We start from the raw sequence: 20747 nt of genomic DNA on the forward strand, positions 1-20747 counted from the left end.
TGTCTAGCAGGTGAGAGTAGAAAAATGAGGGCGCTCCTTTCCTAACCCGCCGCACCTGCTCTTACAGACCAGCGCCTTATCATGATGCTCAACGTCAACACCTACCTCGTCTTCACCATTTGTGCCCTCGGCGCGCTCGTTGCCGCGATGGCTGGTGAGCCTTTCGCTGGTCTGTTGTCTGCTCCTTCCTGTTGAAGTTTTGCTCACGTGCGCAGACGCTGTTGCCGCAGTCGGACACGACACAGCTCACGACCAGCTCAGCTCCTCGCAGTTCCACAATGTCTCACAGCACTTGATGCAGGCCCGAGATGACGCGCCGCCGCCCTGGGATTCTCAGCGTATGATGGTACTTGGTATCGGCAGCAATGGGCAGAATGTCGGCACAAAAGGGAGATACTTTCTCTACGATATCATCAAAGGAGCCGTCGGTGACCTGTGCCCATCGGGCCAGTCTGGGGTGCAGACCATGCGCTCGTGCAACACCGAAAAGGTTGTGACTCAGGAGTACGTCGTGGTCAAGAACAAGAACGGCGATACAAGTCGCGACGGTAGCTACACGATCAAGGTTGGCTCGAGCTACTTTGGTCTGCCTGGAGCACGCGAGATCCTGGTATGTGCAATTACCAAGTCGTAGACAAAAGCATCTGCTAATTGGCGGTCCATAGATCGATGCTATAGCCTGGACCATGTACACCATCATGGACAATCAATGCTGGAAGCCTGGCTTCAATGGCGACGCGAGCGATTGGGACCTATGCAAAGCTCCAGACATAACCATGGTGCGCATCGACTACATCGGTTGGCTCGTTGTCTTTATCAAGGGTGCGCGCCGTGTTTCCACGCTCTCTGTCTACATAGAATTGACCTATAACAGCTGACGCGAAAGACATGAACTATCCACACGACATGCGGGTCTGCGCTCAAGAGGGCTGGGCTACTGGCGAGGTGAAGGATAAGGTCGAGAAGAAGATCAAGGAAGAGATGAAGGCGAAAAAGTGGCACGAACCGCTAAAATTGAAGAGTGCGGAATATCTATCCGTGGAGACGTCCTGCTACATCAATTCAACGGCGACTGGGCAGGGCGATGGATGGTGTCGAAAAGACGCATTCGAGTATATGCCGGGGACCGACTGCCCGCCAACGCGTCTGTAGCCGGAGTGAGCAAGCGATTCAATTGAGGAAAGCTCAGAGTAAGTAGGCCTCGTACTAGAGACCTTGCTGAACCTTAGCCACGGAATCCCAATCATCAATATCTCTACATTCTCTCTCAAATCCTATCACCCCCAGAACTTTCTCACATACCCTCACTACCGCAGAAAATCTCCACCCGTCTTTACTAGGATCTCATCATAGTACCCCTGGAACGCCAACCACCCCTTCTCCGGCGTCCCGACATTCCCATACGTTTCCGACGCTTCCTTATCCGCGATAATCTTCTTCTCGAGCCCGTTTCCCGCCGCGGCCGCGTCAACGAGCAGCTGTGTCTGGCACGTCTTGTCGAGCGAGAGAAACCAGAAGGCTGCTTCGTCGACAGTCTGGCCGACGGTCAAGATGCCGTGGTTTTGAAGGATGGCAGCTTTGCCGTTGCCTGCCCGGAGTCGTCAGCTACTTGGCTCCAACAGTAGGATCCTCTAACGTTACCGAGCGCATCCGCAATCCTCTCACCCTCTTCACTAGCCAGCACTACGCCTCCGAATTGCTTATAGACCCCATGGCTCTTGTAGAAGCGAATGCTGTCCTGCGTGATCATGTCCAGTTCTTTGCCGAAGACACTCCATGCTTTGCCGTAGACGGAGTGAGCGTGACATCTACGCACCCATTAAACGTCAATTTGAGAGGGAGACTGGGAAGGGCATGTTGCGCACGCTGCATGTACATCTGGTCTTCGCCTGTGGATGGCGCTGTGGATAGCGAAGGCGGCTGCGTTGATAGGCTGGTCGCCCTGCACGACGGTGCCTTCCTCATTGACGAGGATAAGGTCCGAGACGCGGATTTGGGAGAAATGGGTAGAGAGGGGATTCAGCCCTGTTGTACTGGTCAGCTGACATCCCAAATACCACTGCTGCCCATTGCCCAGATGTGCTCCGTTCATCCCAATCATGACCAACCAGGAATCCTGGTAATAGAAAAACTGGATAACCTACAGAAGTGATCCTCCCAGACCGGGTCTCTCACAGAGATATGTCCCGCAACACCCTCGTCAAATCCCCGCTCAGCAAACACGCGATACGCTGCGGCAAGATGTTGCTTCCTATACAGTCTCTCGTCCTCTTTGCGTTCAAACGTCGGATATTTCCTAATTTGCAGGTCTTTTCCAGACGCTGTCCGGCCCATGGCTGCGACTGTCTGGTTGTCGCTAGACTGTGCATGGTCGACGCGTGGGAGTGTGGGGGTCACTGTGGCGAGGGTGCGGGGATGGGAGTAACGCGTCGGGAAAGGCTGTCGCATGGGACGCGAAGCGAGGCCGAAAGAACGGGAGAGGAGACGCGATGTTTGAGCCATTCTCAGGGAGCAATTGACGCAGGAGTCGAGGTCAAGGAAGGAGCACAGACGAGGTTTGAGGTTGGGGGTGCAATGGCGAGCGCGCGTTCCCCGCATCTTATACCCGGGTGTATTTCCGCGCTTTTCGAAACGGTTGAAGTGCGACCATGTCTGCAGTCGCAATTCCAGGGTGGCACATTGTACATAGTACAACATCGCGGGTTTGCCGCGGTTTGAGTTCACACGCGAATAAACAAAAAGCAATTGATGGCACAGACGCTTCATCTCATTCTTCATTATTTCTTCATCAATACTTCTAAATCATGCTAAGATACCTCGCGCTCTTCTTGTACTTGAATTGATTGGCGTCACTCCGCGCCTTGATAGCGGTGGTGTTCTTGGGGGGAAGGCTGTCAAAGCTGCGCGCGTATGTTGCCGTAGAGTGCGCAATGGCCTTTGCCATTACGATGAAGGCGTCGAAGTTCAGGTTGTTGTAGGTATCCCCGTCCTCATGGTAGTTAACGTCGTAGGGAACGCCTGCAGCGCCGCCGAACATTTCGAACTCCTCCTGGGTCTTGATTCCCTCGGCTCCGCAGGCGATTCCACCAGCAGCGATACCGGCATCAAGGAATGGGCCGTAATCAGAGCGTCCATCAAACTCGATCTCGGTGTGATTCACCTTAGCGATCTTATCGAAATAGTACGCGAACTCAGCCTCAGCCTCAGCAGAGCCGGCAGGGCCAGTAAGGTTGAAAGCTGAACCATCGCCATCATAGATTTGGTAAGCGTAATTGGGCGAGGCCATCATGTCAAAGTCAAGGAGTAGACGAATCTTGTCCTTCTCGGTCTGGTTGAGAGACTTGACGTAAAACTCCGCACCGAGGAGGCCCGCTTCTTCGGCAGTCCTGTAACAATTAGCATTGCATCATGCCTTGATAAATCGATGAGCTTACCACCAGCTAAAGCGCACAGCGTTCTTGACAGAAAACTGGGTAAGCTGGATTGCGGTCTCAAGGATCGAAATGGAGCCTGAGCCGTTGTCGTTGATGCCAGGCCCTTGAGCAACAGAATCAGAGTGGCCCGAGACGTGAATTACGTTATCCTGGTCACCACCTTTGGTCTGAGCAATGATGTTGTAGGTAATGACGTCTTTGGAGCTCGTAGTGAGCTCTGCAGTGACACTGCCACCAGAAGCAAGCAGCGAGACAAAGCCTTCTCCGGCGGCTTGAGTGATGCCTCCAGTGGGTACGTATTCACCGTCTGACTCAGGGAAACGCTGAAGCGAATAGCCGGCAAGGTTTCCATCTACGTTGTTGTAGATTAAAACACCAATGGCGCCCTTGGACGCAGCAAAGGCAACTTTCTCGCCAGAAACACAAGTGCCTCGGGAAATAAGTGCAATTGAGCCACTCAGATCAGCCGGAAAATCGGCCTCCTCGCATCCCAAGTTGGGAATCGCAACGACAGGCCCCGACGCACTGCCACCAGGAGCAAGTCCCACTGCATCTACGGTAACCTCTTTCTCATTGACAGTCAAATTTGCGGACAGGCCAATAGACAACGGCATGGGCTGTTGATACACATCGTAGTACTTTGAGTACTTCTTGATGGTTTTTGTGATGTAGTCAATGGTCGCTTGGTGTCCCTCGCTACCGATGACGCGGTTCTTGTCGGGTGAGTCGTATGCAAAGCGCTCGAAGAGGTGCGCTTTCTCCTGCAGAGCCTTGAGTTTGATCAGCTTGCGCAGACCTTCCTGTGGTCGACCGTCAGCGAGAGCTTAGTAAACTTGATGCAGCACTAACCGAGGTGACAAGCTTGTTGCCGCGAGGCTCAATGGCTGCGCAATTGACGACGGTCGCGCCAACGGCAGCGAGAGTAGCTACTGCGACCTTCATGGCTCTGAATTGGTGCTGATGGCCTGGTCCTGAAGCTGGAGATCAAAGAGCTCAAGATGGAGCTTCCATGTAGGCAAGGACTTGGCCATATTTTATAGTTGCTTAGCATCTCGTGTTCAGCCCGGTTCCTGGATTGCGACGGAGCACGCGAAGGATAACGACCTTCTCAATGTGGTAGGAGTTACATGCGAAGACTAATAAGTCAGAAGCTTGGCGGTGGTGTTCATTTGCCATTGGGAGTGGGGATGCTCCGAGGCCCCCGTACACAGGAAACAACTTCGTTTCCCAAGACAAAGCCAAGAGCACGATAAGAAGGCTTAGCGTTGGATGACTGTGCCGTACGTGAAGCTTGACGAGCTCTGGACTTTGCCAAGGCCGTCTGCCCCGGTTGCCTTCCTGATTCTAATTAAGCTGGCGCACGCGTACAACGCGGCGACGAGAGTCGGACGGAATTGATGGAAGTTACTGCTCCTCGATGGCACGGACACGCCCAGAGGGACTGCGCCATTTCTTCTATGGCGAGCTGCACGGATGATTGTCGCGCACGTCGAACGCTGCGCGGTTCTTCATTGCGACGTTGGCGCATTGCCGTTGTACCGTTTGTATCAGAACATCACCCTCCTTTTACCATAGCACGTTCAGGCCGGGTGTACTGGCGCCTTGCGACGGTCATTGCATAGATGCCACTAGTGGTACACACAGGCCTTGAATGTGGAAGGAATCGAGGGGATCATATATAATAAGGACAAAGACTTGGGAGGGATGACGCGCTTGCTCAACCCATTCGGGACGACAAGCGCACAGACCACATACGGTAATTTAGAGCCTTCCTTCCGGTGCCCTTCGCTACGTCCATCGTTTCCATCCACCAACGATACAGTGTCAACGACAATGAGCCCGAAGTCTTTCCTTGTGTTGCCGGTAACCATCCGCGAACGTATTTATACCGAGCTGCTGGTTCCGCCTCCAAGCCATGGCGGAGAATATCTGTTTCGCCCCAGCGATGTAGCTACCAGCATTCTCTACGTCAATCGTCAAGTCTACGCTGAGAGTAGCGATATACTCTATTCCAAGAACATGTTCATGATAGTCAGGTCTAACAATGATCTTTTCGGCCACTTGTCACTGAAGCCACCAATTCGTATCCACTTTCCTGGGCTCGAATTCGTCGACAAGCACACCCAGATTGTGCCACACCGCCGCTTCGCGATGAGCATGGAGTTTTTGAGCATTGGCTGGAAGCCCGGACAAGTACCTTGGTCTCTACGAAACAACTTCGTGATCACTGCGCAGGCATTACCAAACTTCATGATTGATCTCGCAGCAGCTCTCAGTAGGGCGACGCAGATTTCAGTTGGTCAGCTTCAGATACACAATATATTCCGATATTCTGAACTTCGCTTTGCTGAGTTGGTTTTTGGACCTGTCCTTTCCATGCAGCGTCTACCGCCTCTCAAAGCCCTGAGTATTCGAGGACCACTGCCCCAAGAACATCGACAGAAATTCTTGGCCAAGCTACTGCAACATCAAGACCGCATCTGGTACGATTTTTCTGCGGCGTACGGCCAATGTAGATCTTGCATACGAGACAACATGTATCCTGGTCGTGTTCACTCGGATTTGCAAATGCAATGGAACATTGCGAACTCGCGATATCTCTTGTCAGCTCTCGACATCGTGTGGGACTTTCACGAGTACACAGGTTTTCAGCATGACAAATATTATGCCAAAATAACATTATTCCAATGCGTTGCAGACCTGTACACCCAGCTCGTTCTTGCACACCTGATTGAAGCGAAGCGAAATCCAGACCAGGCAATACCCAACTACCTGGCGGCTCGGCGTTCTGCAGAAGAAGGGATATCGTACCTTTCAAGAGGCGATCATCAGATAGACCGAGGCACATTCGAAATGTTCCCATCGGACATCAGAGAAGAAAATCTGAATTTGGCAGGTCATGCTAAAGCTAAGCTATCCCTCAAGGCAATGAAGGCGTGCATCAAGCTTGACGATGGGACAGGTGCAAAATTTTACCTTCAAAACGCTCACAAGCAGGATTCTTCAGTCAACTTGGATGAACTGCGCCTAAAACTGGCATGGAAGAATTTGCCAGAAGCAAACGAATCAGGTTACGAATTCCTTGGGACGAGCCAACCTGTGCGATGGCATTCATAGTCGCTCCTTCGCCAAAAGCTGAGCCATCCAGAGCGCAGGAGGTCATTGTGACCCGTAATTGAGTGGCTGGGGCGATTCTTGCCAACAGATTTCGCACCTTGACAGGGTCTTGCGCTGCATCCTTCGATGCATCTATATTATCTCAGCGTTATCAAACGCTTGTAGAGATGACCTGCAGCGGTATCTCGAGGTATTGGATTGGTGGAATTTGTATTCTCGGAGTTGATGTTGGCTTGGTTGGGGTAGGGCTTTCCTTTCGCGAGATGCCTCAAGTGGTGCATGATCATCGCCAGGGATAACCGGTAAAGCTCGGGCCGCCCAAGAACCACACCACGCAAGGTGATGTCAGCTCCGCCGCGCACCTTAAGGACTGAGCTTAAGGGTCGACAGCAGATTTGTATCGATCGAATCGAAGTTCTTTCAGTGGTGGCTTCGTGTTGTAAAGTCGACAGCCCTTTTGTGAAGGCGATACTCAGCCGCTTACCAGAAACCCGGACAGCGCGCCCGAAACGTCAATGCGACCCCCAGATCCTCCCTTCGCGCAAGTCAAAACCCACTCTCAGACACGAACAAGCACCGCTAGGTCCCGAGCCAGACCAATCCAGTACTCTTATTGGATCCTGGAAGTCAAGCTTTGTCCGGACGCAAAGCTTAGCACCGCGAGGTCCACCAGTTCTAGACTAGAGCACATAGTAACAAAATGATTCCAGGGACGCAGGAGCGATACGAGAAAATGACCCTGCCGTGAATAGTCTCGAATGCGCGGTTTGCGAAGAGGGGTTCACGATGATGACAGGACTAGCGAATCGACAGCGCATATGCGCCAGTATAAGTACACTGTCGCCAGCACACAGCATCATCACGCTCATCAGCTGCGATCTCAACAGTCTTCCGTTCTTTACTGCCTTTGTGCACTTACATTCTTTGAGTCTGGTCACTCGTTATTCCACTTACATTTCAGTCTTTACGATACCCAGATTCCGAACGCTTGCTATACCCATTTTTTTCACTTACCCAGCAACATTTTCAAGATGAAGACCAACGCCATCATGTGTACTCTTCTCGCTGTCGCCCTCGCGGCCCCGGCGGCGCCTTACAGCAAGCGCCAAGGCCAGAACTTCCAGACGTTCACCGGAGCCCTTGGTGGTATCTCTGCGACGCCCGTCACCGACTCCGGAAACCCAGACCGCAAGTTCCAGGTGAAGGGGGACACTTTCGTCAACATCGGGGCGGCGCTGCAGCGAAGCTGCGACCAGCAATTCAATGCGTAAGACCAGTTCATTACTATGACATATGACCCGTACTAATCTGTCATCTAGTTGCGCGAACAAGGCGAACGGTGGTGACAAGACGCTGAGTGTGTCAGCATGCTCTGACCAGAAGAGTAAGTAGATTCTGGAGGAACGAAGAAGCACTATAGCTGACTTGTCGAACAGCACAGTGCGATGCCGCTGGTCAAGGCAACACTGGCGCCTCTGCGGTCCAAGCCACTGCCAGTGCGGCCGCTCTACCGCCTTGTGACCAGGCCGTCGCTACTGCTACCGCTACCGCTGCCGCTGTTGCTGCTGCGACCACCACGGTTGCGGCCAAGAACCCGTGCGACACTGCTTCTGCGCAGGCTGAGGCTGCCACCTCGACTGTTGCTGCTGCTGCTGCTGCGACCACCGCTGCAGCCAAAAATCCGTGTGACACTGCTTCTTCGCAGGCTGAGGCTGCCACCTCGACCGTTGCTGCTGCTGCTGCTGCTGCCGCGTCAGATACGGCTGCAGCCAAGAACCCGTGCGACACTGCCACCTCGACCGCTGCTGCTGCTGCTGCCGCCGCCACCGCGTCAAGCACGGCTGCCGCAAAGAACCCTTGCGACACCGCCGCTGCGAGTGCTGGAAAGGCGACGAAGAACCAGCAAAAGTCCAACAAGAACAAGGACAAGACAAACAAGAACAAGGGGGGCTCCAAGAAGGGCGCGAGTGCTAGTGCGAGCGCTGCGAACCCGTGCGAAAAGACTGCGAAACGATTTGTTGGCAACAAGACGAGGTTTGTGGCCAGCAAGGAGGTCGTTGCTGAGCCTCGTACCATTACCCGGCGCTTCAAGGTCGCTTAGGGGGTTGTTCAATGATGGCGCAGATAGACGGGGAACGGGCGTGAGCGAAGAGGAGCGAGAGATTGAAAGGATGGAATAGCGTTGACGACGTTGTATGCCGCACTGTATTATCACCATTACTCCAATGCACAAGTAAATGTTTGACGATGTCACAATTGTACACCTTTTTTGCAAGACCAAGGCGGCGAAGCAGCTGAATTGCAACCATTCGCTTCATCTCGTCGCTCCTGACAAGTCAACACGCTCCTGACAAGTCAACAGATTGTGCTCTTCGCTGGCATTAACGGCAAAAAGGCAGCCAATCCCAGGCCTCCTAAAGGGAAGCCTCGAGTGGAAGCAAGCAAAAGCGCAAAAAGACATACGTTTTTGTCTGATGGTGGAAGTCGTAGTATCCTCCTGTCTACATTCCAATATTAAAAAAAAAAACAAGGCCTGCCATCGAAAGCAGGGACAGGAGTAAATCGTTGAAACGAGTGACTCAGCCGAGGTTTGAACTCGGGACCTTCAGTGTGACTAACGAAGTGTTAGACTGACGTGATAACCAACTACACCACCGAGCCTGTTACTGATGTTTCTCGACTTCAATTTTGGATATATATCCAAAGAATAATAAAATCGTAAAACCGAGTTTACGACCATCAAGTCAGAATTGTAGCATCAGGAAGTTTTCCGATGCTGCATGGACCGCGGGCGGGGTAACCTGCCCGCCCTAGCTAGCAGGTGGGCTACTACGGATAGCGTGGTGGGGAAGGCGAACATCTGACGAACACCAATGCATATTGTTTTTCATCAAAGCGCGTTGGAATCCCAACAGACGATTTACCTATAGCCCCATCATCTAGACCCTACCTAGGATCATATATGATGTGTGCGCAATAAAGTGAGTAATCGCGTTCTTGACGGATCTTCGCCCCTGAGGCAGCACGCGGCAGCTTGGCAAACTGCAGTGCATATATGGTGAGGCCGCACACACCTCAATAGTTCGTATATGAACAGAAACATAAGCGGACCGGGAATCTCAGGAATTGTTCACAGAATGCTCGGGTTCTTGATGGCGTTGCTCAGGGTTTGAGCGACTTGCACTGTAGCCAAGGGAGAGAATGACATCGCAAATCCCTTGCAAACTTCTAGCACGCACGTGGAGCTAATAATCTGCTGATATGAGGCAATATACACCATGATGGTAATAGGATTACGTGAGTTTGAGGAAGAAATGTACACGTGTTGGATGCTGGGGATTTTTCTTGTTGATTCATCTCAACGTACACCCGCTACAAAAGCATTAGCATCAATCATGTATTAAAATGAAAACCTGCAGGATGAAAAAAAGCCTGATCTGAGCATAACGCTGATCCTTCAGTCGATTGAGTAGTCAGAAGCAAAACCATTGATGTTTACACACCTTTGCTTTAGTGCTTCGTTCTGGCACTCCGTTCTGGCGCGTCGTTGAGGGACGCACTTACTAGGGCGCCGAGGTCGAGACTGAACAACGCAAGATGCACCAACTGTCAAAGGCCTCGAACAAAGGTATTAGAAAGTGTGCATTCTACACTAAAGGTAGTGGGGACACGTTTTCAAGAAGCCAAGTGGGCGTCGAATCGAGTTGCAAGACACGCAATCGTCCGTTACTTCAACCAACAACTTCGACCATTCATGCAGTTACAAATGAAGGACATTCGAACCGCACGCGTAAAATTGCACAAGCATATCGTCATATTGCTACCAACTATGTCTGCGAGATTTTTGTGTCAACTCTTAGGTAACACAATATGACACTGTGCTGAGCCACATCATTACAATACATAGTTCGCTGTCGAACCCAAATAGTGTAAAGGGACAGGAATGTCGCCTAGTCCCAGAAGCTGTCGGTGACAGCGAATCTTTCGCTGTTTATACATATATGAAGAGGAACAACCCAGTCTACACATAGCTTGGGCGTAGTAGCCATACCGTTAGCTTGTCAAAAATTGCAGCAGAAGGTATGAAAACGTTGTTTAAGAGACACTTAAGGTCTGAGCTACCAGTGTGCACACGTGGCTGCGCGTAATGCACGAGAATCGCTGGGTAGATGGCCCACTTCGAGGCCCTTAGCCAGGTGTGAGGCTTCAGTGATACGTGGTGCACGATAGAGTGAAAGCTCTCGCATTGCGATCGTTGAGCTTCATTGTTATCTATGAGAGGATCGGACGTGGAGGAGGCTCCATGCTAATGATCGATGGTAGGTCATAGTCGGGCGAAAAGGCACTTTGGGAACACGAAGGCGGCGATCGTTGATCTAATGCGTCTCTGTCCTGAATTCAGCAGCATTTTGATAGCGTACTTTGCACTGGAGTTGCTTTCGAGGAGCCTACATGGAAGTCCCTTCTCATCATAATGTCCCTTCTCATCAGAATAGAAATTTGATCGGCGCGTCGTTACATCCCGCACCGGACAGCGCCTGCCAAAAAGCTGAAATACAATTGACGCGACAAGGGGATAGGGCAATGCGAAATCAACGAGGCACGAGGAACGAAAGGTGGCGAAAGGGGCGCTTAAGTGACGAGCCGACCAAAGCCAAGCCCCCCGTGACCAGACGCGTGGCAAGAACTGGGTACTTGTCTGGGTACCTGTCGGACGATATCTCTTGTCGCTCTTGGTATACTCAAGCAATGTGCTACTACGCCTAAGTGTCTTGGAGAGAGCTATGGGGCATCCAGCGGGGGGACAGCTGGGCAGTGGAGCAGCTCCACAGCAGTTCGCATTGCCCAAGAAGTCAAGAGATGTCGACCGTGCTTGGTCGATCGTGCAAAGTGATGTTGGTGCTGGATGAGTTGCTTGCGATGCTGCTGCCCACGTTGAAAGAGGGTTCCGTACGAGACCCGAGCGATTCGCACCTGGACAGAGAGAAAGTCCGCTGCAACAGAAGCGTTCCACGACAACCAGCAGCGTGCGAGCACCAAAGACTGCAATCCTGCCAAGACATCGAATCTCACTTCGGACCTGCAGCTTTGGGGCGCGGGGGTGATGGAAAAGTGCCGATGCTGATCGCTCCTCCCAGCCCAACACGACTTGTTTCTTCACTCACCCCTCGCGGCACTGCAATCTGTGAGGCTCAGTATCTGCATACGCGCCCAGCCTTCTCGTCGGCCAGCTCTAGGATGCCGAATTCGACGGTTTTCAATGCGATGAGACAGCCTAAGGCAGGCTCGTCACGTCCGCGTCCGCGGTCCCCTGGTCGCACATCGCTCCACAGACCACCGCCAGCCCCCTGGTGCGGTGGGACTGCCCCCATGCATCCCCATTGAGCGCAAAGGCCCTCTGGCTGCGGGGCGGGCCAAGAAACATGTCGTCGCAGAGGTGCGACGCTCGCAGAGTCGCGGACAGCCAAGCCTCGTCTCCGCCCGTGCGTCTGGGAGCCCCAACGCCCAATTGGCGCGACCGCCGCACTAGACCACAGAAGCATTTCGCCGCTCCGCTTGGCCAACACAGCAAGTGTCTCGACAGAAGCTTCGAACTGCGAAGCTCAAAGCACCCAGCGACCGCACTCTTCCCCAACCGTCTCGGCGAACGCGTGTGGAGAAACGCTGCCAAGTGCGCCATATCGGACCCGTTCACCAAGAGCCCAGCCTCAGGACAGCCGCTGGCAGCTGCTTGTCGCCCGCAAGAGCGGCCGACAGCCTCTTTGAGTGCTTGATATACTTGGCGAGAGGCCATAAGTGAGTATCCCGTGCACACAGCCAAGACTTGCGGTCAACCGCGCTCGGGCTTCATGCACGTTCGCACGCGTATGCAAGGCGGCTGCTGGAGCCAGTCTTCCCGGCCTCGAAAGAGCAGTTCAAGTAGAATCGCCTTCTATTCGATACGTCAACGGCTTTTCGCACGACGGGATGCGCCACCTCAGACTTTCCAAAACGGCGACCCGTAGCGACTGGAAACAAACATGCCCACCATCCAGCTCCATCTCGTAATGGGGTTCGTCGCCGCCCAGTGTGATAGCCCGTACGGGTTCAGCCAGATCGCCTCGCAATGATCCAGACCTCGGGGCAGTCCCACTTGGGTCCCGGCTGTCCAGCACGTCCTCTTTTTCGGCCAGGCTTAATCATCTTGGCGCGGCATCACAGAAGTTTCGAGCTGGCTTCAAACGGCCGGAGCGCCTTGGCGGCCTATCCACGCTTCACGAGCACGCATGCGAAGCGTCTGCCGTGCTCAACCTCACATGCTTGGCTCGGCCTCACAGAAGTTTCAAGCTCACTTCAAACGGCGGGATTGGCTTGGCGGGGGCAACGCGAAGATCGCTGAACCAGCCTTCACACCGATATAAGAGACCACAATGAGCCCACTCTTTTGCTCTCCAGTCCGGCCACTCACCTTCACTTCTTACCGATTATCCTAATCAGTCTCATCTGTCGCCGGGCGACTAGACATTTCAATCACTTTATTCAGATCCACTCCATCGTTTTTTCAATTCCTCTACTATCCCCTCTTCCGAGTCTAACTCCATAATACATCACCAAACCAAAACCGACAATATGCTTTCTCACACCGTCCTCCTTGCTCTCGTTGCCGCCGTTGGCGCTGTCCCCCTCAACATCAACTTGGGAGCTTATTCGCCCGCCCTGGTAGTCGGTGATGGTGAAATATCACTGGGAGCCGCGGGGGCCGCAGGTGCGTCTGAATTGATGGCAACACTCGCCCAGGGTGCTCAGCAAGGCGCAGCAGGTGCCGCCGCCCAACAAGGTCAGCGAAATGCCGAAGTCCAGCAGGGTGAAGCCGCGCCGCAGGGAGAGCAGCAAGGCGGAGCCCAGCCGGCAGAGCAACAAGGACAACCAGCTGAGGCCGAAGCAGCAAAGCGAGGCAACCTCGTCCGCGACATCAACGAGATCCTCAAGAAGCGTGAGGCCGCCCCCGAGCCCACCGAGCTGGCCCACATCGATGCTGTCTCCCGCGCCGTCGAATGGATCAAGCGCGACATCAACTCCTTCAACGCCGCTCTGGGCTACGCCGAGAGGGCCCAGCAGAACCAGCCCAAGATCGAGCTCGGTACCGGTGCTGAGGGCTCTGGTGTTGGTATCACTGTCAACGCTGGTCTCAACGTTCCCGCCAACTCTGCTGCCAATGGCGCTGCCGCCCCTAAAGCCGCCGGGCGCGCAGTCAAGCGCTCCGAGGAGGTCGTCGACGAGGCCGAGGCGCCCAAGATGACCCTCGTTGCCATCACCGAAGTCTGAGCGCCAACCCGGGCACTGTCGATTGCGGGGCGTTGATACCCATTCTTTAAGAGCATCACGCGTGGGGAGGTTCGAACAGGGGAGGCATGTATCTGTCTGGCGCAAACATTTCCTTTCTACGATTGGGGCTTTTCGGTGTACGAGGGCAATTCTATGAGCAACGTATATGGCAGTATATGATACTGGTACTATTGAGGAAGACTCGAGCGGCCGGCGGAGATGAGAAAAGCGGATAGAATCCAATAAACGACTAAGTGATCACTTCGATTCCCACTATTGACACGTGCTCGCAGATGTGAACCTCTTCCACAGCTGGCGCGCAATTCGACTGCGTCTCCCCCCTGACCGGCACACAATCTGACGTCTCCGCATAGCCCAGCAACAGTATTTCCAAGCCCCAGAATCGCATTCCTCGCTACCGCCCTATTCCAAATCGCGAAACCCTTTCCTCCCGTCGTTCTAAATTCCCTCACTCTGCCCCCGCCCGCGCGTCTGCCCGCCCACAACCCACGACACAGAGCCGCCTCTCCCTCCGCCTTGGTATCATGCACGAATTCTTGCCTGAACCCCACCCCTCCCCAGTCCGGCACACGAGTCAAGCCTCGGCTAAGCACGACGCGGCGAGTCGCAGTGTTGTCTTGGGGGGCTTGGCGGACAAGGATGCGCGCCAAGGGCGGAGGGTGAAACACTTTTGGCGTAGGAAGGGAAGGGATAGAGATGCGTACTTCGCGAAGGAGTGAGGGAGTAAGACGTGAGTGGGGATTAGTTGAACGAGATATAATTCTTCGGGAGGTTAAGAGGGGTGCCGAAAGGGACAGTTACGTGGTGTTACGTGGAGTGGAGTTTGTTGGATGAACCGAGTTCTTCGTGGGCTTGTAGGATGTTGAGCTCTCTTTCAGGGTTTCCGCACGGAATTCAGGACTTGCAATGCGATGGTTTTGTATGGTGCGTCTCTGGGCGAAGACAGTCAAGATGTCCATTGGGGATATTGACAGGCGAGACTATAGCTCGATTACTTTCGGGCGTCCTTCGTGAATGCGAGTTGCCGAGTATTTGCGCGAGGGTCTACTCTATTGCTTTGATCTTTCAGATGATGCATCCTAGAGACTTCCAGAGGTATGCTTGCCAATCCTTCATGAACTGGAAAGCGGAGCCAAACCAAAATAAGAAGACCGGAACGAATCATAAGTATGATGCGAGTCACTGCTTGTCCAGCAACAGTGGATGCTGTACTGGAATGACAAAAGAGAGCAATACGAGTTCACCTGGAGCATTGAAAGAGGGGGATGGCTGCATTTGTAATGCAATCGAGCATGCTTATTGGCTACTTCTAGGACACTGTGAGGCCTTCTCACGACATCATCACCACAGCTGATGCTGATTAATCGGTACCGAATTAACATAAGATCGAATTCGACACACATCATTACAATTGAACATCTAGTCCCTCTGAGGGCTTCTGGCCAGTTTACCGGTTTCCGTTTAGGTGGCGCAGAGCTTCGCGCCTAAGATCAACGGCCACCAAGATGACTACACAAAGCCAACAGCCGCCCAGAGTCCCAAGAACAATGATAGGTGTCATTCTAACCGGCCATGGCGGCCCCGAGAAACTTGAGTACCGCGACGACCTACCCGTCCCCACGCCAGAACCCGATGAAGTCCTGATCCGTGTCGCAGCCGCAGGCATTAACAACACGGACATCAACACCCGAATAGGCTGGTACTCTAAAGGCGTCAAAAGTGGTACCGGCACCGGAACAGCAGAAGGCCAGCGGGACGATGCATCATGGTCCGGTGTCCCTCTCCAGTTCCCACGTATCCAGGGCGCCGACTGCTGCGGCCGCATCCTCGCAGTAGGCTCGAACGTCGACCCGAAGCGTATCGGCGAGCGTGTGCTCGTCAACACCATGCTACGGCACTACGTGGGTCGCCGGCCGTACGAGTGCTGGACGTTCGGGTCGGAGTGCGATGGTGGGTTCGCGCAGTATGCCAAAGCACCTGCAGCTGAGACGTTCAAGGTAGAGTGTGACTGGAGTGATTCCGAGATTGGCTCGATTCCGTGCGCTTTCTCCACGGCGGAGAACATGCTGCATCGCGCCAATGTCAAGGCGGGAGAGCATGTTGTGATCACGGGTGCATCCGGGGGCGTCGGCGCTGCGGCTATTCAGTTGGCAAAGCGGCGAGGTGCATATGTGACTGCGATTGGCGGGAAAGAGAAGGCGAAGGACATGTTGGCTGTGGGCGCCGACCAAGTCGTTGCAAGAGATGAAGACTTGATCTTAAAGCTTGGAAAAAACACTATTGACGTTGTACTGGATCTCGTCGCTGGTCCTTCATTTCCAAGTCTGCTCGATGTGCTCAGACAGGGAGGAAAATATGCGGTTGCTGGAGCCATCGCAGGTCCACTTGTGGAGCTCGATGTTCGAACGCTGTATCTCAAGGATCTCAGCTTCTTTGGCTGTACTTTCCAGGAAGACGAAGTCTTCCCAAACTTAATTTCTTATATTGAACGAGGCGAGATTCGACCGCATGTGAGCAGAGTGTATCCACTGAAGGAGATCGGACTAGCGCAGGAACACTTCGGGTCGAAGAGGACTTCCGGGAAGTTGGTACTGGAGATTCCATAGGCAAGATCAGATCAAAATACAACCTTGTGGATAACCAGTGCAGAACCAATCAGCATGATCAGGCGAAGCGGGCGACGTAGCGTTGCGGGTATAGTTTCCATTTCAAGGCGTATGAAGAGTGTTACTCCGATTTTTGTTCCTGCCCGTCGTGCCATGGGTTGAGAAATCATACGGAGAAAGCACGCATACGACCATTGTTGCAGGTGAAGACCGTGCCCAAATCTACCAAAGCTACACAGATAGCGGTGTTGTTTTCCTCTGGCAAATTAAATCCTTGAGGCCTGTACAGCTTTGGACCTTTAGTCGTCCTTGACCTGTTTTAAGGTTCTGTGATGAAGCTTCGCTCCAACAGTCGTTGGCACCCTGCAGAACCGCATTAGGTGCTCGTCGTAGATGAGGCATATCTGTCGAAAAGAGAATGCAAGTTGTCTCAAAGGTACTGCGACGGCTACAACACAGTATAGCTAAGCAAGTAACGCTATGTTGTGTTGATGGCAGGAATGGCTCGCGTGTCCGCATGCACTCTAACATCCGGAAGGTCTAAGCCTACTAAACGGTGAAGCTCGCACCCAGCACCAAGGCGACAATCCTCATGACCCAGGAAAATCATGGACTTTGTGCGACCATAAGAATATTCCAGCCCTATCGTAATTTCGCCTGCCTCGGTTTTCACGGCAAGACCCTCACATTTGGGTTTCACCACCTCGTGCTTTTTGCAACACCAACCAATCAGATATTTCAAACGTTTTCGAAAGCCGAGGCAGCCACTAGATGTAGCACCAAAAGTAGATCGTGAGGAAATCGTTTTGACGCTATTCACCTCGATCGATTTTCTCCGCATGATGGCGTGTTTGGAGGGTGCAGATCTCATTTCGTGGTTTCGATTCGTGAGATTCTCGCTTACGGTGCTGAAGGATAAGCAGCCAGTCTCTATCCGCGTCGCCTACTGCTAGGCGAATCATAGTATGCCTTCCTTTAGCAGCTGGAAAATCAATAGACTCAGGATGGACTGTGACGAACCAGGGCGTAATGTCGCTATAAATGCGAAGAAAAGGTGTCGTGGAGTTTGGTACAGTATGTGCTTGACTCGCTCAGGCCGAATGACGTTCAGTCAGTAGCCCTATAAACGCAAAAGGAGGCGAAGACGCCACTACTATTTGGGTTTTTATTCGAAACAATGGTTGAATCTACAGGGGTATTGAATCTGAGCATGGAAACAGTCACTGCTCACCGAGGCATCCGTGTGATGACATTGCGTTCTCCCATCGGATGGCCTCGGTGAAGGTATAAAGCAGAGCGTCTTCTTTCCATCACTGATAGAGATTACAACTCTCGAGACATCTGCGCAGTAGCCTACTCCAAAGTCTGTGAACCAAACCCGCAAGCAGACAACATGCACTTCACACTACTTCTTCCCCTCCTTGCAGCCACGGCATATGCCGCACCTGTCGAGGATCGCGTCAAGCGTGCAGGTTGCTCCTCGTACACCATCATCAACACTCGTGGCACGGGTGAGATTCAAGGAGAATCCTCTGGCTTTCGCACCATGAACGGGAACATCCAGTCTCAGGTCAAAGGCGGCAAGACTTACAACACGGTGTACCCTGCCGGCGCCGACCAGAACTCCGCTGCAGGAACAGCCGACATTGTCAAACAAGTGGAGAGTGGACTTCAGAGCAACCCCAGCCAGTGCTTCATCCTCGAGGGATATAGCCAGGGCGCCGCCGCCACAGTGAGCGCGATGTCTCAGCTCACCGGTGCAAGCTTCGACGCCGTGAAGGGCGTCTTCCTTATTGGAAACCCTGATCACAAAAGCGGATTGGCTTGCAATGTGGACAACAAAGGAGGCAACACCACAAAGAACGTGAACGGTCTCAGTGCGATGCTCGGCAAGTCTATCCCAAATGAGTGGGTCAGCAAGACCATGGACGTCTGTATCTATGTAAGTGAAGCCATTACAGTATCTTACTTGCGAATGTACGCTTTGCTGATATCGCTCCAGGGTGACGGCGTGTGTGATACGACACACGGATACGGTATTAACGCAGCGCATTTGCAGTACCCGATGGATTCGAATACTCAGGAGTTGGGAACGAACTTCGTGGTGAAGCAGTTGACGGCTTAGGGGAATGAGCCGGATGATTTTATTACATTACACCTTCTCTTTTCTTGTTGTGCGACGACACACTTAGGGCATATAGATAGGCTATGACTCGGTCTCAGTCGTTGCTAGACATGACGGAGGCGCTCCATCGGCATTCTTAGTGTACCACGACATCGATTACGATTGTGCTCCTGCACTGTCCATCGTATTTCAGTAGCTGAACTCACGCGTGACCCCCGATGCATCAGGCCCCAAGCTCTTAATCTTTCTGTTCCTCCATTGGTAGTAGAACCTCATTCCAACACACCCAACGGCGACCATGAGCAGCATAGCGAAGTTCGTCCAATGCCCTGTCGGGTACCCCTTCTCTTTCTCGTCGGCCTTGTAGATCCATACGCCTAATATCTGACCTGGAGCACCCCAAGATACATTCAGTGCGATCGCAAGCCCAGCTCCTGCTGTCGTGTGCATGTTACTGCTCAACCAACCAAGCAACGGGGGAATGCAAGAGAAGGCACCGCTAGCTGCGACGATGAGGCAGCCGTAGCGGGCATGATAGCTGTCTGCAGGAAGAAGAGCAGAGGCGAGGAAGCCAATCGCGCCAATGGTTGAGAGCACGGCTGAATGCAAAGCGCGGGCGTTGAAGTGATCTGATGACCATGCAGTAGCAATACTCACAACGTATGCAACGGCGTACGGAGGAATCGTCATAAGCTGTGCCTGCAAATTCTCATATCCAAGACCTGCTGTGATTGTTGGCGTGAAGAGCGAGAGCGAACTAAAGGGCGCGGAGATGCCGAAGTAGATGATGTAGTGGATCCAGAGACGGCCTTCTAGTATCGTCTCTTTTGCAGTCTCCCAAGTCAACGATGGGGCATTGCCCTTTGAGCCTTCCTTTTCTAGGCGTGCAACTGCGAGTTCGCGCTCGGCTGTCGTAAGCCACTTCGCTTCTTCGGGGTAATCAGGCAGGAAGAACCACACTGCCACGGAAGAAATACAAGACGGAATGCCTTCCAGAATGAAAAGCCAACGCCATGACGCTAGCCCTGAAACCAGCCTCATGTGGCCAACACCGTAGGCAATAGCGCCACCGAAAGCGCCTGCGAGCGTCGCTGAAGCAAGAATAATTGCAACACGCATAGAACGCTCCTCTGATCGATACCAGAACGTAAGATAGTACACGAGGCCGGGAAACAGCCCTGCTTCGAACATCCCGAGAAGGAAACGCACCGCGGTAACAGTAGCATAGTTTTGCGCGCCTCCGAGGCCGATAGTGCATGCTCCCCACGAGAACATGAGAAAGGCAATCCATCGGCTCGGCTTACACTTCTTTAGGAAATAGTTTGATGGTACCTCGAAGACAGCATATGCAACAAGAAAGACCATCAGTGCGATGGTATACTGATAATTGGTCATATGGGTCAACTGCAGAAGAGATTCATTCTGGCTAGCATTGAGCGTCTTCGCGTTGCCTGGGAGTCAATTAGTTGATCGATCGCTAAACATTCAGACCGTAACCGACCAATGTTGCTACGATCTAGGTAACAAAGAAGGTAGATGGCTGCCGCCAGAGGGACGATCCTCAGGTCTTGTTTCCAGACCAGGGCCTTCGTTGCAACTGGATCGAAGTAGTCTTCAAGCGCATCGACGTGATCGTTGCCCTGTGCTTCAGTGTTAGAATTAGACTTATACTATTGATGCATATCCTACCTTGAGCTTCTCCAAATCCTTGTCTTGCGCCGCGTTCTCGTGACCCGACATCTTGCAGTGACTTCACAAATACGAAAAAGCGCACAGCTTGAGATGGAAAGGAGAAGAGCGAACAAAAGACCAAAGGACCAAGAGAAGCGGATGCAAGCCTTAGCCGTCGTAGGAAAAGCTTGTGGGCTCCCGCGGCAAGGCATCGCGCACGACTCATGTAGGGTCCGGGTCTGCATCCCAATTGGTTTTGAAAGACTCGGGTCCACATTCGCGACCTGAGATATGCCGAACCCCGCATCCTACAAAACACCCCAACTGTTCCCGTACGAATGAGAGTGGCGATTCATCGCTAGGGCATCGGCTTTTATGGCAGGCCGAAAACTTCTTTCCGGTCTGCTAGAAGGTGCAGCGAGCTGCTCTTTAATGAGACTCCAGCTAGTTGTGTGCCATCCTAACCTT

The 20747-nt window shown here is 53.0% G+C and overlaps 10 protein-coding genes and 1 non-coding gene across 11 annotated transcripts; 7 read left to right on the forward strand and 4 right to left on the reverse strand.

The window, feature by feature from the left end:
• Positions 1-84: 84 nt before the first annotated feature.
• CC84DRAFT_1212840 (uncharacterized protein) lies at positions 85-1152 on the forward strand (the record flags this gene model as incomplete). Its single annotated transcript, XM_018182482.1, has 4 exons — positions 85-169; positions 216-610; positions 666-822; positions 875-1152. 4 exons carry the CDS (start codon positions 85-87, stop codon positions 1150-1152), a joined length of 915 nt encoding a protein of 304 aa, XP_018039766.1.
• On the reverse strand, positions 1029-2562 carry CC84DRAFT_1160562 (arad-like aldolase/epimerase). The gene is made up of 4 exons (XM_018177529.1): positions 2145-2562; positions 1866-2025; positions 1642-1808; positions 1029-1588 (listed from the first exon to the last, which is right to left on the reverse strand). The coding sequence occupies exons 1-4, from the start codon at positions 2500-2502 to the stop codon at positions 1308-1310; spliced, it is 966 nt and encodes a 321-aa protein (XP_018039767.1). The 5' UTR covers positions 2503-2562; the 3' UTR covers positions 1029-1307.
• Positions 2563-2797: 235 nt separating this feature from the next.
• Positions 2798-4557, reverse strand: CC84DRAFT_1137037 (Zn-dependent exopeptidase; the record flags this gene model as incomplete). The annotated part of the gene is made up of 3 exons (XM_018176125.1): positions 4284-4557; positions 3435-4234; positions 2798-3386 (listed from the first exon to the last, which is right to left on the reverse strand). The coding sequence occupies exons 1-3, from the start codon at positions 4374-4376 to the stop codon at positions 2798-2800; spliced, it is 1482 nt and encodes a 493-aa protein (XP_018039768.1). The 5' UTR covers positions 4377-4557.
• A 710-nt stretch (positions 4558-5267) lies between these two features.
• On the forward strand, positions 5268-6551 carry CC84DRAFT_1212843 (uncharacterized protein; the record flags this gene model as incomplete). The annotated part of the gene is made up of 1 exon (XM_018182483.1): positions 5268-6551. The coding sequence occupies one exon, from the start codon at positions 5268-5270 to the stop codon at positions 6549-6551; it is 1284 nt and encodes a 427-aa protein (XP_018039769.1).
• A 1049-nt stretch (positions 6552-7600) lies between these two features.
• CC84DRAFT_1084328 (uncharacterized protein) lies at positions 7601-7943 on the forward strand (the record flags this gene model as incomplete). The annotated part of the gene is made up of 2 exons (XM_018174049.1): positions 7601-7818; positions 7871-7943. 2 exons carry the CDS (start codon positions 7601-7603, stop codon positions 7941-7943), a joined length of 291 nt encoding a protein of 96 aa, XP_018039770.1.
• A 1183-nt stretch (positions 7944-9126) lies between these two features.
• Positions 9127-9212, reverse strand: CC84DRAFT_t29. Its single transcript has one exon. It is a non-coding gene; the product is annotated as a tRNA-Val (tRNA).
• A 3833-nt stretch (positions 9213-13045) lies between these two features.
• Positions 13046-14123, forward strand: CC84DRAFT_436246 (uncharacterized protein). The gene is made up of 3 exons (XM_018186261.1): positions 13046-13296; positions 13348-13368; positions 13477-14123. Exons 1-3 carry the CDS (start codon positions 13161-13163, stop codon positions 13854-13856), a joined length of 537 nt encoding a protein of 178 aa, XP_018039771.1. The 5' UTR covers positions 13046-13160; the 3' UTR covers positions 13857-14123.
• A 259-nt stretch (positions 14124-14382) lies between these two features.
• Positions 14383-14680, forward strand: CC84DRAFT_1160567 (uncharacterized protein). The gene has a single exon (XM_018177530.1). It carries the CDS (start codon positions 14402-14404, stop codon positions 14594-14596), a length of 195 nt encoding a protein of 64 aa, XP_018039772.1. The 5' UTR covers positions 14383-14401; the 3' UTR covers positions 14597-14680.
• Positions 14681-15307: 627 nt separating this feature from the next.
• CC84DRAFT_1160569 (alcohol dehydrogenase) lies at positions 15308-16496 on the forward strand. The gene has a single exon (XM_018177531.1). It carries the CDS (start codon positions 15383-15385, stop codon positions 16481-16483), a length of 1101 nt encoding a protein of 366 aa, XP_018039773.1. The 5' UTR covers positions 15308-15382; the 3' UTR covers positions 16484-16496.
• Positions 16497-17876: 1380 nt separating this feature from the next.
• Positions 17877-19001, forward strand: CC84DRAFT_1137045 (cutinase; the record flags this gene model as incomplete). The annotated part of the gene is made up of 2 exons (XM_018176126.1): positions 17877-18425; positions 18486-19001. 2 exons carry the CDS (start codon positions 17877-17879, stop codon positions 18606-18608), a joined length of 672 nt encoding a protein of 223 aa, XP_018039774.1. The 3' UTR covers positions 18609-19001.
• Positions 18687-20348, reverse strand: CC84DRAFT_1255466 (MFS general substrate transporter; the record flags this gene model as incomplete). Its single annotated transcript, XM_018184541.1, has 3 exons — positions 18687-20059; positions 20110-20248; positions 20298-20348. 3 exons carry the CDS (start codon positions 20346-20348, stop codon positions 18798-18800), a joined length of 1452 nt encoding a protein of 483 aa, XP_018039775.1. The 3' UTR covers positions 18687-18797.
• Between the last annotated feature and the right edge of the window lie 399 nt (positions 20349-20747).

This window comes from Paraphaeosphaeria sporulosa, assembly GCF_001642045.1.
Source record: "Paraphaeosphaeria sporulosa strain AP3s5-JAC2a unplaced genomic scaffold CC84scaffold_2, whole genome shotgun sequence".
Taxonomy (NCBI): domain Eukaryota; kingdom Fungi; phylum Ascomycota; class Dothideomycetes; order Pleosporales; family Didymosphaeriaceae; genus Paraphaeosphaeria; species Paraphaeosphaeria sporulosa.